This window comes from Hippoglossus hippoglossus, chromosome 19 (genome assembly GCF_009819705.1).
Source record: "Hippoglossus hippoglossus isolate fHipHip1 chromosome 19, fHipHip1.pri, whole genome shotgun sequence".
Taxonomy (NCBI): Eukaryota; Metazoa; Chordata; class Actinopteri; order Pleuronectiformes; family Pleuronectidae; genus Hippoglossus; species Hippoglossus hippoglossus.
In genome coordinates this window covers 14,297,587-14,314,185 of record NC_047169.1, presented here as the reverse complement: position 1 = coordinate 14,314,185, position 16,599 = coordinate 14,297,587, and the positions used below count along the sequence as shown (strand labels likewise).

Below are 16,599 nucleotides of genomic sequence, written 5' to 3'. Positions count from 1 at the left end.
ACGTTTTGTGTCACGTGTGCGCCTCCAACACGGCTGGTGTTTTTTGGTTGAGACATTGAAGGCACCTTAGGGCTTCTCCCTCATCAGCTTCATCATGTTTACAGGGTTTGGTTATGATTGTGCATAATGACATAAATAATGGATTTTAGTAGAGGTGCACCGATGTATCGGCCGTATATCGGTAGCGGCCGATATTCGCCTCGTTTACTGCTATCGGCGTATCGGTAATAAACTTGACTTTCACCGATAACATTGGCCGATATTCATTGGTATGTTTTCTGCAGCCTGCCAATCTGGCATCCAGATTATGGTACACTGACGCCGGGTTTACACCGGGCGCTGAAGCGCCGCGCTGCGCAGCGCAGCGCCAAGGAAAGCCAGGCGCCTCCCATCCCCCCCCCCCTGTTAAACCTTTGTGCGGTTCACATGGGCTGCGATGCGCCGCGCCGCGCCGCGCCAGCGCCCTTCACCGATGGTTTCGGCGTGCGAGCGAGCGTATCGCGCCAGGAAACAGACTGAAAAATGATTTTAAACGATATAAATGACATATTTGATATGATATAAATGATCAAATATGCATCCCATACTTTGTATTCACCTTCTGTTGTCCTGGAGTTTTAATTTTCCCAATTTTCCCAATCACATAATTAAATGTCCCCCTCTGCCCATCCACTACAGCCACACAAGCAGTCATATAGATAAAAAGAGAGAGAGGGGGGGGCTAAAGGCTTGCTTGGAGAATACGTAATTTACCCCCGACACCCGACATTGAACGGGTTACATACAACAACAAGCGGAGAATCACGGGCTGACCGACGCGGAGAAATGCGGGTCCGGTGTGAACAGCCAGGCGGCTGCGCGCTTGAGAATAACGCTGCGCGGCGCGGGGCGGCGCTTCAGCGCCCGGTGTAAACCCGGCGTTACACACCAAGAAGGCCACATGCAAGTAATAAACAAATATCGGTATCGGCTATCAGCTAGATTGTTGTTTTAAATATCGGTATCGGCCAAGAATTTCCATATCGGTGCATCCCTAGATTTTAGTCAAATCAGAAAAGGTCAATCAGAATAAATTGGAGCAGTTGAGGTAAGGTGGAGATGCCAGTCAATAGCAGCTTTGTTGGGTTTGTATTTTTCCCTTGAGACACTTGCATCAATCCCAATTCACATATAGGTCACATTATAGCTATATGCCACTACCTTATTCCGAAAGTCGTTACACATATGCAGATGACTTCTAGGTCAAAATGTTGGCTTCTCCTCAGTCTGCACAGCATCCTGTGTCAAATGACAGATGTTCTGCGGTCACTTCCTGCTATGTGCTACAAGGCTGTTCCCCTGACCCCCATGTCTCTGATCATAAATACTGACTCTGATTCAAACCATTAGTTAATTCTCTGGCCCATGCTGGGGGACACTGAGCATACCGGATAGTATCTGAAATAATGGAGGAATGTCTGCTCCTCACTATCTTAATGTAATAACTATAATATCCCATAAGTAAACAAATTATAGTGGATGTGGCCATATTAGGAAATACTCACAGTCGGGACAGTCTGGCATACTTTCATAATGTAAGCAAATTCATTTATGTGTAAAGTATCCAAAGTCAGGGCCATATTTGTAAGTATATCCCTTGATATAAACTTGTGGGTATAAAAAACTTGTATATACTGTATTCTCTTTAAATTAAAAATGTTCTTCCAAATGTGTACAACACATACTTTTCAATATTTACATTTTGTCTTCACATGTTAGACACTGGAATGTGATTATGGTTTATGACAAGTCACTAATTTGTCCAGAAAATGCACCGACTTATACCAGCATGGCTTACAGTGCCTGTGTGTGTGTGTGTCTGTGTGTCTGTGTGTGTGTGTCTGGCCCCTGTAGAGGACATGCCAGTCATAGATAGGTCACAGTGCCATGGGAAAGCTGGACCACGGGGTCTTGTTGTTCACTTCAGCAGCTATTTCCAGACAGCAGGGATGTTTCTGAGGATAGGAAATAGAGGTCTTGCTGCTGTTATGTTTACCCTCTCAGAAGTTATCCGTCTTCCTCGACTGCTCCTCCTGAACATGTGTGCTTAAGCCAAGGCCTCTTCTCCTGCCATATGGGGAACCGGGTCTACTGCAGTGGTGTATTGCCCCCTTGTGGGTATGAATGGTAACCCTTGTGTGCTTGCAAGGGATGTCGAAGAGGATGTTATATATATATATATATTCATATAAACAAGTCATTCAGTAAAACACTTACAAAATTATATCGTAACTAAAACCAAGTTTGATGTATAATCAAGTCCTCCTACTGTGTTTCTTTATCTTTTTTCTGTTTGTATATGTTTGTTTCTGCCTGATCAACTGCTTTTTCCCTTCTCTCCTTTCTCTGTCCTCCATTCTTTCTTTCCACATTTATTCACCTGTCTCTGTCTCGACTTCTGTCTCTCTTTTTTTTTTACCCTGTCCTGGTCTTTTTGTTTTTTCTTTCACTCCGTCTCTCTTCATTATCCAAGTTTGTCCAGCGGAGAGTGCCGTTTGACTCGGTCTCCCTGGTCATCCAGGGTTCAATGGAGGGAGAGTTGAGTCTGATGGACAACCTGTCCGGCTCTATCTGCCACTACTACGCGTTGCCCCCCAAGCCCAGCAAGCACAGCACCGACAAGAAGGTCAATAATCACACCACTGATAACTCACCTCCTCCATTTCATACGTCTAATTTCTCTTCAATAAGTAGAACTCTACAAGTAATCATGAGAAAAGGAAAAGAGAATTAAAGTTAATTGTCTGTATGATTTCTGCTTATTTCTTTAAAAATACAAAGATTGCACAGATTGTCTTGATTTATTTAGATGTAGTGCATTCACAAGGCATCAAGATAAATTAGGTTTGGAAATAAGCTCTGGATGTTAATAATAAAACAAGTAATTTGGATGAACTGACCCTTTAAATCATGATGATGAAGTGAAGCGCCGTCTCCACGTTTGGCAGAATTGGCTCTTTGTTTTAATGAAAATAAAGTTGAATGATTCCGTACCAGAGTGAATGTCTTGAAGATGGACGAGTTTAATAGTCTGGTTTAAAAAGTTCAGACAGTCAGACAGATCATACTGTCTGCAGAACTTAATTTCATCATCCAGTGTAAAGGCATACAATGTGATGATTGTTGAATGTCCTGCAGCCCCACAGCTTCTCTCCAGGCATTCCTCCACACTGGATATGCCTTTTCCCTTTCCAACCAGCTCTGTTGCCCACCACAGTACAGTCCATCATACCCCGCCTCAGCCATGATCTCATCCCCTCACTCACATCTTCACTCACTTACACTCACTGAAGCCTGGCAGGTTTCTGGCCTGTTTCAGCAGCCTCAGTGACATGGTTTAGACTTCGCTCTGTCTCCCCCCTCACTGCTTCCTGTCTAGTGTGTCTGCATGTGGGTGTGACGTGTTTGTTGTGTTTACATGTAAACACCTATCAGTCGCTGTAAATTGAAGACCCACTGAAAGCATTCCTTATAGCTCACAGTCTTAGACGCTTAACTACGCAAAGGGATGTTCAATCAATAAGCCATGGATCCCCGAGATCACTGAATAATGCATCTGGGCTCGCAGATTCCTGATTTGGAGGCAAAGTTTGGCCAATTGCATTAGCATTGCAAAAACCTTAGTCTCTAAAAGCTTTCAATGGGTTTGATGTGATTACCAGGCACCAGAAGCCTACTCTCCCTCTCTTTGATTCATTCACATATGTTGGCAGAGATGTTTTCCATTGACTTTCTGCAGAGGGGGCTCATTTGCCTGTCAGAGAGCCTTTCCCCCCGGGTAAATCAGTGCCAGGCCAAATACACAGCAGATAGAAACAGTCAAGCCTTGTAGACACTAATTTAACCCTGTGGGCACAGAAAGGGGACTTATGGTGTTTTTTAACCTGGGCCCTATGTTAATAAGTCTGGGTGTGTAAATGAATGGTACTTACAAAAATACAATCCAGTCCAAGAAATGTCCATTTAACATGTTTGTTTGTTTTTTAACCAAAAAAGGCTCAAATTGTTATTCTGGGTCTTCTCATTGAGAATTACCCAGCGAAACAATTTGAGCCTTTTATTGGTGAAAAAATACTTTTATTGGATATTTTGTAGACTGTTGCTGTTGCCCCAATAAGGTTACATCATAGCCAATGCCCCAAAACGTTTTTGTAAGTACCATTCATTTACCCCCCACATTTATAGAAAGCATACCTCCTTTAGCTCTTATTTTGAAATTACCGCACATATACATGGAATGTAAATGAATCTCCTTCTTACTCGTTAGTTTGACTGTTTAACATGCTGGTGTTCATCTATCTGTGCAACTGACTCTGTGTGTGTGTGTGTGTGTGTGTGTGTGTGTGTGTGTGTGTGTGTGTGTGTGTGTGTGTGTGTGTGTGTGTGTGTGTGTGTGTGTGTGTGTGTGTGTCTACACCATATTGCTGTGTTGTTGAGTCAAAAATGCAGTTTGACATTTTGAAGTTAACAGTTCTAATGCAGTTTCCAGTACTAGACTTCCCTCTGCCTTTTCTCCTTTCTGCCACATTATTCTGTTTTTTATATGTTGTTTTAAATATGTATTTTTCAGTTAGCCACAGGTTCTAACTGTTTGTAGTGTCCTTATTTTTGTGTTGTACGAAGCGTTCGTTCATTTTCTTTGCTCACCAGCCATTGTCTCTTCCTGCCTAGATCCCTCTAGCGGAGATGGAAGCTCTGTCTCTGGGCTCGGACAAATCCTGGTCGCTAGCTCTGACAGACGACTCGGCCCCTGACGATTTTAACCCCCTCTTTCTAACCAGTCTGGACTGCAATGTACTGACAGTTCCTCTCTTTCTCTTTCTCCATCCCTCTTCCTCCCCACTGCAGTATCTTTAGTGTGTCCTTTTGCCAGGGCTCTTCCAAAGCCACTTGTCCCCAGACTACACTCACACACTGTGTGCCAGGGGGATGCAGGGGGGGGAACCAACTGGATTCATAAATCAGCTGATGAGCTACTTTGGACCTGTTGTCCCAACACAACTAAAATCATATCAAAGCCAGTGTACAGAATCTGTAGCAGCCTTCAGATCATTCACATGACACAGCGGTGACTTGTCTTTTCAAAAGTTTGAGTTGTTTTAGACAAGATGTTTCTCACCTAACAAACATAGATGATGCATTTTCAAACTCAAACACATCAAACATTTGCAAAGGCAGTTTTAAATATTTTAAATTCTTCATTGTTTTCATGTACGTTTGTTTCCTTTTCTCTTTCCTTTGCTGGTACATTGCCATGTTCTATGACTCATTGTTGCTTTAGATGGATAAAAAAAGGGGCAAAGGGAGGTAAAGAAAAGTTTTTCTTTTCAGAATTATTAGACAATTTTTGTGTTGCTTTTAGCCATTAATCTCAGCATGTGTCCTTCTGATAAACACGAGGGGGCGCCAAAACGCCATGTAATCTTTTTTACATTTTAATTTTTTACAAATAACTGCTTTGAAGTGAACTTAACTGGCCAAATATAACAAATCACTTTACATCACACCCACAGAAAATGCAGCATCCCTTTTTTTTAACATCTTATAGTTTCTTATAATTTCTTAGATAGGTGCAGATATGTCAGTCTAAATTCATAAGAAGGTTGTTGGAGTCGGAAGCGGAGACAGTACTGAATTGATCCAAATTATAACAACATAATAACAGTTAATTTCCTGCTGGGAGTCAGCTAAACATGAAACATGTTGTCCAAAGGAAGGCAAACAATTACACAGAGTATATGCAGAATAATATCCAATTATTTAATCCTACACACTGATCCTTTAATGGTCAACCACCTACCCACCAATATGAATCAGATACCATTGCAACATTGTTTATTTAATATCCACGTCTAGTTAATAGAATTAAGTGGTCATGGTATAAACACTGTTACACACTCTGAAATGTCTTAAATCTAGAAATTAATAGACTCCAATCCACTTCGTCATGCGATGAGGCTTACGTATGCCTCCTAACCAGAATCAATCTATACATCCATCTGCGACGCCTCTGTCATTGAGGGAAAGGACATCCTCTCTCTGTAAATTGAAAATGAATTAAATGTCATCAGCGTGTCAGTGTATAATTAACCACCAGTTTGGCTCCTTAATGATCACATCACCTCCCAGTAGCCACGTCCTCCCCGGAGAGGGTCACTGTAACCTTGGCCAGATGTGCAGAGGCATCGATTTATGCATCATCTGTCTTAGACGCAGAAAGCCGCAGCCAGCACATGACATGAAGTCACTGTTAATCAATCAATTAGCTAACACTCTGTTGGGACAAATACAAGAAGAGCTAATAAAAGAGCAAGTCAGTGCAGAGGTAGAGGAGGACGAGTGGCGTTGAAAGACCCTGGTGAATCTAACAATGTGCCCCTCCAACTTTCTCATTCCACCTTTCCAGCCTGGTGTGTGTAACTCTCCAGTCCAGTCCAGTAGAGTAGTGCGCCTCCTTACCTGCCAGTCTGCAGTTTTCTCTCCTCCGTCCCTACTCTTATTTTTCTTTCTCCTCTCTCTTAACTTCCTATGTCCTGTTTCTTTTCTTCTTCTTTTCCTCAGTATTTTTCCTATGTGCTTTACATGTTGAGTCCATGTCTCTTCTCACAGTCCTCTCCTATCAGTCCTCTTCTGTGTTTGTACTGTCCCGTGGTGAAGTAGTAGTAGTTTGGGTTGTACCGTGTGCTGGAGCTCCAGTGGCTCTGTGATGAATGTGAACTGGTTTCTGTAATGGGTCGGGCTGCAGGTCACTGCCCTAGCTGACACACAATCACGGACCAGGCTTATGAAAACTTATATGACTTAGGGGGGGTAAATGCCGACACAAGATGCACTCTGTCTTATTCAAAAAAAGTAAAGGTAATTGTAATCCAGACAGTTTCTGTGATTTGTGGCAGCTCTGTGCCAGTCAACTCCAATGTGCAAAGATCCTTCCATGTATGCTGACGGTCACTCTTTGTCCACATTGTGTTGTAGAGAACTGTCAGTGTCAGTGTGAGTGTGAGAGTGTGTGAGCTAAAGAGTAGCCCCGACCCTTCCAGCTCCAGACGGACCCTGACGCTCTTCTCTCTTCCACCAGACGGAGCAGCTCAATCCTGGGGAGCCACTGGGGGATAACCTGCTGAGCGTCAGGAAGCCCACAGTGGGACGCACACACTCCCTGCCCAATGACAGCTACATGTTCGCCCCCCTGCAGCCCTTTGACCACACAGCCCCGGCTCCAGCACAGCTTCTAGCACAGGGGCCCCAGCACATACAGGGCACCCATAGGTCCCAATCAGGTAATGTAGGAAATGGATTCAATTTTGAAATGTAACCCTGCAGAGCTTAACAGCGTGGTTCTGGCATTGAAAATCCCATTCATTGTCAGGATAAAGATTTTGATTATCAGCCATAATATCGTAACTATCCAATGGAGACTTACCGTATGTGAAGGATGTGATATGCTCCTGTAGAGGCCACAAGTTCATATGTGCCTTGAGTACCTTTTAAAAGCAATATATAAATAAAATGTATTATTATTAGATATCAATTGCGTACAGGCTTTACTCACGATGTGAAGGATAAATACTACACTAACCACGATCCTCAGGTGTAATAGTAGCATCTGTGATTGGTGCAGCTTGCTGTCACCATGGTAATAGTTATCACAAGTCGGTTACAGTCGAATGGTTCAGCGTTACATTATGTTACCACATAGCAACCACCTATCCCCTCCTAAGATGCTGTATTTTTATAGCTATGAGGAAAAGAAAGTCCCTAAAAAAAGATTAAATTCAGGAAGAAGGGCTCTGGAAGTTGTTGGAAAAGGATAATGTGCAATGATTTCTGGGATGTGTAGGTCCTGCACTAAAATAAGTATGTACACAGTTGTTTACCTTTACCTTTTATTCTGTTTTCCAATATGTTTTTTAGCTCTGAATAAAATGTTATATGGTCAACGATTCATCTCGTCGGCCTGGTTACAGGATTAATAGTCTTCATGAGGATTTTCTGAAACATTAACGGAGAAAATGAATGGTTCTAGAAGTGGTTGGTCACTGTTTCACTTTAACTTTTTGCTAATACACCAAAGTTGCACCCTGGTAGCTTTATTCATCAGTTTTGATCTGGAATTCATGAGATGTGATCAGAATAAAACAGATTTGACCAGGACAGTAAGACACAGATCATCTCCCATGAGATCTGCACAGCTGCTGTTTAGTGTTTTTTTGTTTTGTACCTCTGAGCGCTGCGTCTGTTTGTGTGCAGGCTCCAGGGCCTCGCTGCGGTCGCAGCCAGAGGAGTTCTCCCAGCAGCTGACCGTTCCCACAGACCTCTTCAGACCCATCAGCCCCCACAGCCACTCAGACTCAGAGAGTATACCACGCCTACCCCCGCCCAGGCACACGCACACACTCAGCCGCACCCTCCGCAGACAGGTGACTAAATGATACTGTTCAGATTTTATTCATGAATCTTTTTTTTGTCTTCCTACTCTTATTCTATTTAATATAATGTCAAATGACAATGTTTCTCTACTATCTGTGATTAAGGTTGAGACATTTTTCTAGTCATACCAAACATTAAAGGAGCAGACTTTACTGATTAAAGCACTTTCTAGTCATGATGAGTGTTAGTGTTTGGTGCCAAGGAAACCTTTTAGTCAGACCATAGCAAACACTGTTAGAGGAAAAAAGATTTCTGAGTAGGTAAAAGTGTTGATGTTATGAGAATAAAGTTATGATGTTGCTTTGAGGAACAGGTCATAAAGAATCAAAAAAATGTTTAAAGTCCTGATACTTATGATAACATGGAGCTGCTGAGCTAAAAGATGAAGTATTTAATTCTTTGTCAAACCTATACAAAAGTATAACTTAACAAGATTTTCCTCATTCCTTATTTTAACGCAGGCAACAGGCCGATCTTCTCAATATTACCCAGCTTATAATTACTATGTTTTTCTTGTAATATTACAACTTAATTATTGTAATATTGCAACTTTATTCTCGTAAAAAAACTCTTTCTATATTTCAACTTTATGTTCTAAACATAACTATTCTATAAATCTCTGATTCTTTTCCCCTTTATGTGTCCCTAATACTACGTCCTGTGAAAATGACAAATTGCAGTTTCAGGTTAATCTAAGCTTTGAGCTGTATTCCTGTCCCTCAGTTTGAGTCACTTTGGATAAAACATCTGCCAAACGAGCAAATTTAATGTAATTTGATGTAAAGTGCAGCTACTTCCAGCTTTATATTGAATGGCAACAATTTTTGTTTCAATCTCAGATTATCTTTTTCTCCAAGAGTGGCCCCAAAAACTCCCGGGTGAAATGTTTCCATGTCTAAACAGTCTCACTTCTTTTCTTCCTTGTTTCTCCTCCTTTTCCTGGTACTCCTCTCTCGTTACTAACTGATCTGCTGTCGGGGACGCTCTGATCTCAGCTCAGTTGGGCCCAAAAGCCGCCCGACCCTGAGCTCCTCCTCAGACACAGATACTCGTGTTTCTGAAAGAGCGGCGAAAAGCAGGCTTTAGCCGCCACCAGGCTTTTTCAGAAACACTGGACTCCATGTTCATCCTCAGAGACACAGACTAACACACACACAGGCTTCCCGTCTTTTTCACTCCTTTGTTTCTCATTCGCCCAGATGTTTGTCTTCTGCTAACCATCAGCCACAAAGCAACTGAAACCCTCCGTCAGGTAGCTTTACCTGTGGGGACCTTTGATGGGACTTTATTAGTTTACTTACTGAGCAGGAGCTATGTTAAACATTGCATCTGTGGATTAGCTGAGTGATCAAATGTGTTCAAGTCAGACAAGGATGTTGTTTGGCTGAAAAATGCATCATACATCACTGCAAAATGTACGACTCAGGGAAGTGCTGTCCATACGCATTTGGCCATTTTGTACACACAGGACCATAGTGATAGAGCACTTGTGTATTTTCTATTGTACATAATTATTAACCAGAGTATGATAGTATGTACTTTTTTTTTTTCATTTTGTTGGTATTGTTCCTGTGTGCACTCTTATAGTCCATTACACTGCTGTGGCTGGTGATTGGCCTGGCCTGGTTGTGGCCTCTGTGACCACTAGGGGTCTCTGTGGTCACACTTGTCAGACTCATGCAGGGTATCCCATGCTTCTAGATATCTTCTAAAAAAACATTGTGCCATTAGACTCATTCATGCCTTGACTCCCCAATAGATTCAAAAACTTTATTTTATTCTTACTGAGCAAATTCGTCTGTGAGGAACAAGTCATGAGTTCATTTTTTATGAGTTTTACTAAGCCTTCCTGCAGTAGTTACATACTGTGTTTACCTTCAACCTGTTGGCTCTCACACCCAGTCCTGTACAGAGGGAAGGATGAGGGCATTGAAGCATTGATTAGAATTAGGGATATGAATTCAACTCAAACTGTAGCCGTTTACAGGGATTTGTGTGAGAGGTCAAAGGTTAAAGGGTCAGGTGGTCTGGCTCAAAGTTCACTGCGTCCACCAGCTGAATCCTTCTGTCCCACTGGAAAAAACAACTGAACACTCTCCTGGGCCAAAAGCTTCATGGATACAAGCTTTTTATTTAAAAGTATTAAACTGGTGCCTTTTATTATTTTAATGATCCCCTCCTGATGTTTTATGACAGTTAAACTCAGCTTTGAATGATTTGATTAGAATTTTCTTCAAGAAATTAAGTTAAATTTATTGGTCTCAAATTCTTAAAAGATAGTCCTACATGAAAGTCGAGAGGCTACGAACATGTTATGCGAAATCTTTTCAAAAGTTGACCTGACAGTTTCAGAGGAAGAGCTTCAAGTTTCCGAAACACATTTGTGCAAGTTGCACACTGAACTGTGATTGGCTTCCAATGTAGCTGTGATGTTACAGAGTCCTGATGGTTCCAGTAAAACTGTTTAAGGGCGTCTTCACACGCGATAGTCCGAGCGGAGATCTGACAGCTCATGTCTGTTACATTGTAAACATAAGATTTATTTCTTTTTCGGGAACAGACCAAAGACAAATGTACATCTGGTCGTCATCATTTACGTGACATTGATTGATTTGTAGGCAGAGATGTATCTGATGTTGTCCTGCTGTGAATTTGGTTGTTTTATTCACTAACCCTTTTTAAATGATCCATTTGAATGGCGAAAATGAATGAACCAGTTCACTTTTTTAATTTTGTTGCCACTGTAAAATCATTATATATTTTTTTTTAGTTTGATCTGGGCTGAGGCCTTTCTCTTTTGGTCGGACCAAATATCCGTACATTTGTCAGGGCCGTGGTCGCAGGCACCTTTCACACGTTACTTTGGTTCGGAGTAAACTAAAAAAGTCTGAATGTCCGCAACAGACAACGCAGATGTGAAAGCGTCCTGACTGGGACTTCAGGTGAACACAGGGAAACTGTCCACATTCAGCAGATGAATGTGAAAACGGCCTGGTGGCCTGACACACTCTGCTCATAGGTTACTCTGCAAAGTGAAGCTCAGACATCCAGTGAAGGAACAATAGCGATATTTATTTAATGGAGAGTTTAAACGAATAAAAAAAAACCTATGAAAATAACCAACAATGTTAAAAGTTGTTTCTTTAACTAAATTTGAATCTTAACTTCTGCCATTGAGCCAGGCAGTGTAACCTCCGTGTTAAGTGACAGACACACGACTCTGGGACTCAGCTGGTGAGACCGTAAACTTTGAGCCAAACTACCACGTCTCATCTTCATCACCTCACACTAACTAGTCTCCCCTGTCATCTTCTCTGACCCCCTGTACACTCGCCCCCCCTCCATCTCCCCTCCCCCTTCCTCTCATCACTCATTTACCTCCATCTCCTTGTCCCCCCCTCGACCCCTCTACCCCCCTCCTCCCCCCTCCATGTCCCGTCCTCCAGGTTGCGGTGTCTACCGACTCTCAGGAGGCCCTGTGCTCGGGCGGAGGGGGGAGCAATGAAGGACTTGTGAATGTGGCCTCTGTGGGCCTCTCTACGTCTCCCTCCTCCTCCCCCTCCCCCACCTGTCCCTCACCCTGCTCCCATCACCCGCAGCAGCAGCAGCAGCAGCCGGCTCTCTGCCTGGTTCCTGCCACGCCAGGCGCCTCCCCCAAACCCCAAAGCTCCGGCAGCGTGCACACCCAGCACCATGACCAGCACCGCCTCGCCTCCTACTCCCCTTCCTCCTCTTCCTCCTGCTCGCCTCCTCCACTTCTACCAGTGGGGCCGCACCAACAGGAGGCCTCAGTGGATCAGGAAGTGTCCCTCATTACCTGCGCTGCGCTGGCTGGCAGGGATGATGTAGCGGCGGAGGACAGCAGCGATGGTAATGAGGGTTACAGCTCCTACGCAGGCTGCCAGGAGAGTCGAAGTCCGTATTTGAGGCAGCTGAAAAGGTTCCACAGCGCTGACACGCAGGGCCGCAGCACCTTCCTGTCCCACCCCCGCCCTTTCTCCTGGCTTGACGACCCCCGCCGCCACTCTGTAGAGGTGTGCTCCTCTGTGGAGTCCAGTCCCCAGCGCAGCACCACCTCCACCTCCTCCGGCTTTGTGTCGCGGGCCAACAGCCTGCAGATCCACAGCCAGACCCCCACTCAGACCTCGCAACCCTCACCTCGACGCAAGAAGAAAATGAGCCCGCCCTGCATCTCCGTAGACCCCCCTGACGGACTGGAGCCTCAGTCTGGCCTCTACCCGGGCCTAGGTGGGCTCGGGGGGTTAGGGATGCCCCCTCCTCTGCCCAGCCGGGACACCTGCCTGAGGAGGAGAGCGCCCTCCAGTGACTCCAAGGACTCCTTTGACCTGGGAGTGGGAGAGGGTTCGGGACAGGACGGAGGCTCGCCAAAACCCAGCCCCAACCCCAAGCTATTGACTCTTCCCAGTTTCTCCTTCGAGAAGACGAGCTCGGAGCACTGAACAGTCCGACACACACAGACACACACACAAACATAGCTGGAGGAACCCTCCACACACACAAACACACGATGCACTGTGTGTCTGTGACGGTGATAGTTCTAGTAATAATGCTGTAGAGAGTAATAATGGTGAAACTACAATAAACAGTAAAAATATCCTTGGTTACATAAGGAGTGCAGTACTGTAGTAGTGTGACCATCCCTTGTCTTTGTATTGTTACTGCCAAATCAAGCCAGAGAAGAAGAGAACACATGAAACGACAAACTGGACTTCCCCTCTCTTCTGCTACGCCTGCATGCCACTGGCTGCAGCTCGACCCCATAACCTCTGGAGTGACATCAGCGCCTGGGATTTGGCGCCCCCTTGTGGTCACCGTCTGGACTGCCTGGTGTCGCACAGGGTGGACTTCGGTCGGTGGAGGTACAAAGCAATATGAACGTTTTAGAGACACTATTTTCTTAAATTATTGGGCCATAGTGTTTGTACAGGATGTTGTTTTTTTATTTCATTTCGATTGTTATTTTAATGTTTTTGTGATTTTCTTTTTTTTTTTGTGTCAAAAATGGTTTGTCTCTGTCTTTTTTTTCACTGTAGGATATTTCTAGCTTTCTTGGTTTACTGAGGAAAGTGAACGTTTTTCAAAGTGCTGAAAACCATGTATTTGTAGGAATAATATATAAATATATATATAAAAAAAGGAGTCATTAAACTGAGCTTGGATTTTTAAGCACACGCATTAGACCGTGGTGGTTTGATTGTGAAAAGACAAAGGAGGATACTGTGTTGCAGAGAGCTTTCAAGTCTCTCCTGCACATTCAACCTTTCATGTTCAGGTGTGTGTGAGAACAACCCGGCTGCAGCGGAGTCACATCACTGCAGACGTCACAGATCAATGTCCACTCCTCACATTTCATCTCAGATTGAGCGAAGGACTGTCACAACAGACACACAACACACATACACACATAAGCATGAACAATCTGACCTCACAAGACCCCTCCTGATCTGTCCATTGATGTCCTGGGTAAGTAAAACGTCATTGCTTTTCATTGTGCAGCCATTAACATGACCACTGATGTGGGGACACAATGAAAAGACTTAAATCGAAACGCCGTCTCTACTGCAAACGTTGTGCTCCCCGTGATCCCAGCTCCCTGTGAACATGGTGTGTGGCAGCAGGCTGAATCTCTTCTCAGCACCTTCCCCGAAAATCTGCTGAACTCCTGCAGAATCACTTAGTGGAGATTAACGAGGCTATAAAGACGTATTGTTTTACAATGTTGCTGCCTTTTGTCAGCAGCGGAGAGTTAAAGAGCTTCATCTGCGGATTAAATCAATGTCAGCCAAGACAAATGGCATCTCGAGGGGATGTTAACATATCCAACAGCAGCGGTTGATTCTCTGATGCCCGGCTGGATAATTGCATCGACGTACGGCAGTGAGACCTGAGGCAACACTCGCTGCCCTCAGAGATCCCGCTCCAGTGTTGTGACACGTAGCACCAGGAGATAAATGTGGTCGCAGCAGAAAGTATCTACTCTCCCTTCAGCCCTGACAAACAGCAGCAGACTGTTCAGACCTGGGAGAGATGCAGGAAAACAATTTGATGCAAACCTAAACAGAACAGACTGTAGGACTCAAACACTACTATATGAACAAACAACATTCATCACTGCACACTTTTAATTTACACGTTTCATTTGTGATATCGTCCCTTTGGTTGGTGAATTCCCAACATATACAGAATCTAAACCAGTGGTGGATCTGGGATTTAAAAAAATCATGAGCCATAAAGGGCCCACAATTAAGATGCCAACCACCCGTTGATGTTAGTGGATGTTAGGGACATATGTTCAGTTGTGTACCTTAGCGTCATCACGTGTTTCAGCCTTATAATCACAAGGGACCCTCTTCTAAGGCAGGCCCACCACAGGCTGATCAGACCTGGGTGTGTGTCCCTAACATCTCGGGGACCAGTTGGGATCTTTCCTCCTGATCCAGAGCCAGATCCAGAGCCAGATCCAGAGCCGTTCTGCAGTCCCTGATGTTTTTTTCATGGTCTGGTGCAGAGCATGCCTGAGGGATGCCCAGGTCTCTGGACAAACTGATGGTGGATGTTTTAATGAAACCCCGGCAGCCAACCTCTGGGCACAATTATATGTCCAACATCCATTCACAATTCCTGATTCGGAAAGGATAGATACTTCTTTTCATCTGCAGCGTTCTTGGGCCCACTGTATCATCATTACTGCTCTTTAACATTTCAATATTTTGTCTGACTTGTCTGCATAAGAAAAAAATTATTCATCAGTTACATGTAATTATAAAAGTGCAGAAGACTGTGCAGGAGGAAATGGAAATGTCCTGAGTCGTAATAAACTCAATCTAATAATGTGAGCATGAAACACACAGAAACAAAGCAGCTTCAAACAGCCATTATCACACATTTACTGCTAAAGAGTTCAGAGACAATAAAGCCTCAAGCACCAACCTGTAAGCAGCAGATTAACAGATGAGGACACTGTCCTCAAGTGTCTCCTGTCAAACCCTAGGCTGCATATAAACATGGGCGACACGTCTCCATCCGGAAATGAAACCAAAATATCCCACTTTCATGAAACGTGATATCTCAGCAAGATATTTGACCTCATGTTTAATGAGCCTCATGTTGAGGTCATAGTTCTTAAATATTAACGCGTCACGTCCAGAATAGATTTAGGCTGCACTGCAGGAAATGATGCTGATTTTTACTGGAGCTCAATTACTAATGATGAGAGATCAAATCTACAATCTGTTTGTATTCAATTCTTAAGAGACGGGTCCTTTTAGAGGAAAATACTTGACTTGCAGCCAGACAATAAATATTGTGTGCATGTTTATTCAGCCTTTTTTAAATCACATTTTGTACTTGGTTTGGTATTTCTCGACAGATATTTCTCTTTTTTATCTTGACTTTCAGCTGGTTCCAAGTTATTCTGTCAAACTGAAAACATTCAACATGATGGTGGGTGAGGGATCATCTAAGAACACGTATATCTGTACAAACTATCAATCATTCATCGAATGTTTCTGTCTGGACCAAGTTTCTGGACCCATAGTTTGTGAAAGTAGTTTGAGACGTATCCACACAAAATCAGTTTTGAACTTAAATTATTTAACTAAGCCCCTAAAGTAGTCACTGGTGTCTGAAGACGTGTGCTAACAGAAATCACAGATAATTAAAGACGACACAGCTTCTATTTTGATATTTCAATCCCGGCTCCAACGTGTGAAGATTTAAAACCACTGTTGAACAACTTCTACTTTTCTGCGCATATGAATGAGCAGCGCTCAGATGTGAGCGGCAGCTGGACACAGACAGCTCAGGCCATCGCCAACTGTGTCTGGAGAATACATCAGAGGATTTGCATTGTAGAAGCGTGTGTTTCTTTTTTATTCTGCTAGCAGCAACAGTGTGTGAAAGAGTGTTTTTTTTTGTGCGGCTGGCCATGAATGATGATGCTCCCGTGTGGTTTGTGGAGGGAGAAAGATTTTGATGATGTTTTGTTTTTTTTATCCTACATCCCCAGTAGGCACAAGAAGAAACTTGGGTTTAATAAGCTTTAAATATACAATGTCCCGAACAGATTTTGAAATTGTGATGCCTTCGCCATGGAGGTTCAGTTCACCC

The 16,599-nt window shown here is 43.6% G+C and overlaps 1 protein-coding gene across 17 annotated transcripts in view; it reads left to right on the top strand.

Moving 5' to 3' along the window:
* The window catches only part of cacna1g (calcium channel, voltage-dependent, T type, alpha 1G subunit), a 240,478-nt gene extending 226,813 nt beyond the window's left edge, over positions 1–13,665 (top strand). For 9 of the 17 annotated variants that reach the window (XM_034569763.1, XM_034569764.1, XM_034569757.1 and 6 more), the window contains 5 exons: positions 2,513–2,665; positions 4,711–4,833; positions 7,115–7,319; positions 8,290–8,459; positions 11,916–13,665. In XM_034569763.1, the coding sequence (XP_034425654.1) occupies positions 2,513–2,665; positions 4,711–4,833; positions 7,115–7,319; positions 8,290–8,459; positions 11,916–12,929 (1,665 nt within the window). In that variant the 3' untranslated portion in view covers positions 12,930–13,665. Of the gene's footprint in view, positions 1–2,512; positions 2,666–4,710; positions 4,834–7,114; positions 7,320–8,289; positions 8,460–9,464; positions 10,749–10,836; positions 11,342–11,915 lie in introns of those variants that run through there. The other 8 variants (XM_034569770.1, XM_034569771.1, XM_034569772.1 and 5 more) reach the window with 6 other exon arrangements.
* The last annotated feature ends 2,934 nt before the right edge of the window (positions 13,666–16,599 follow it).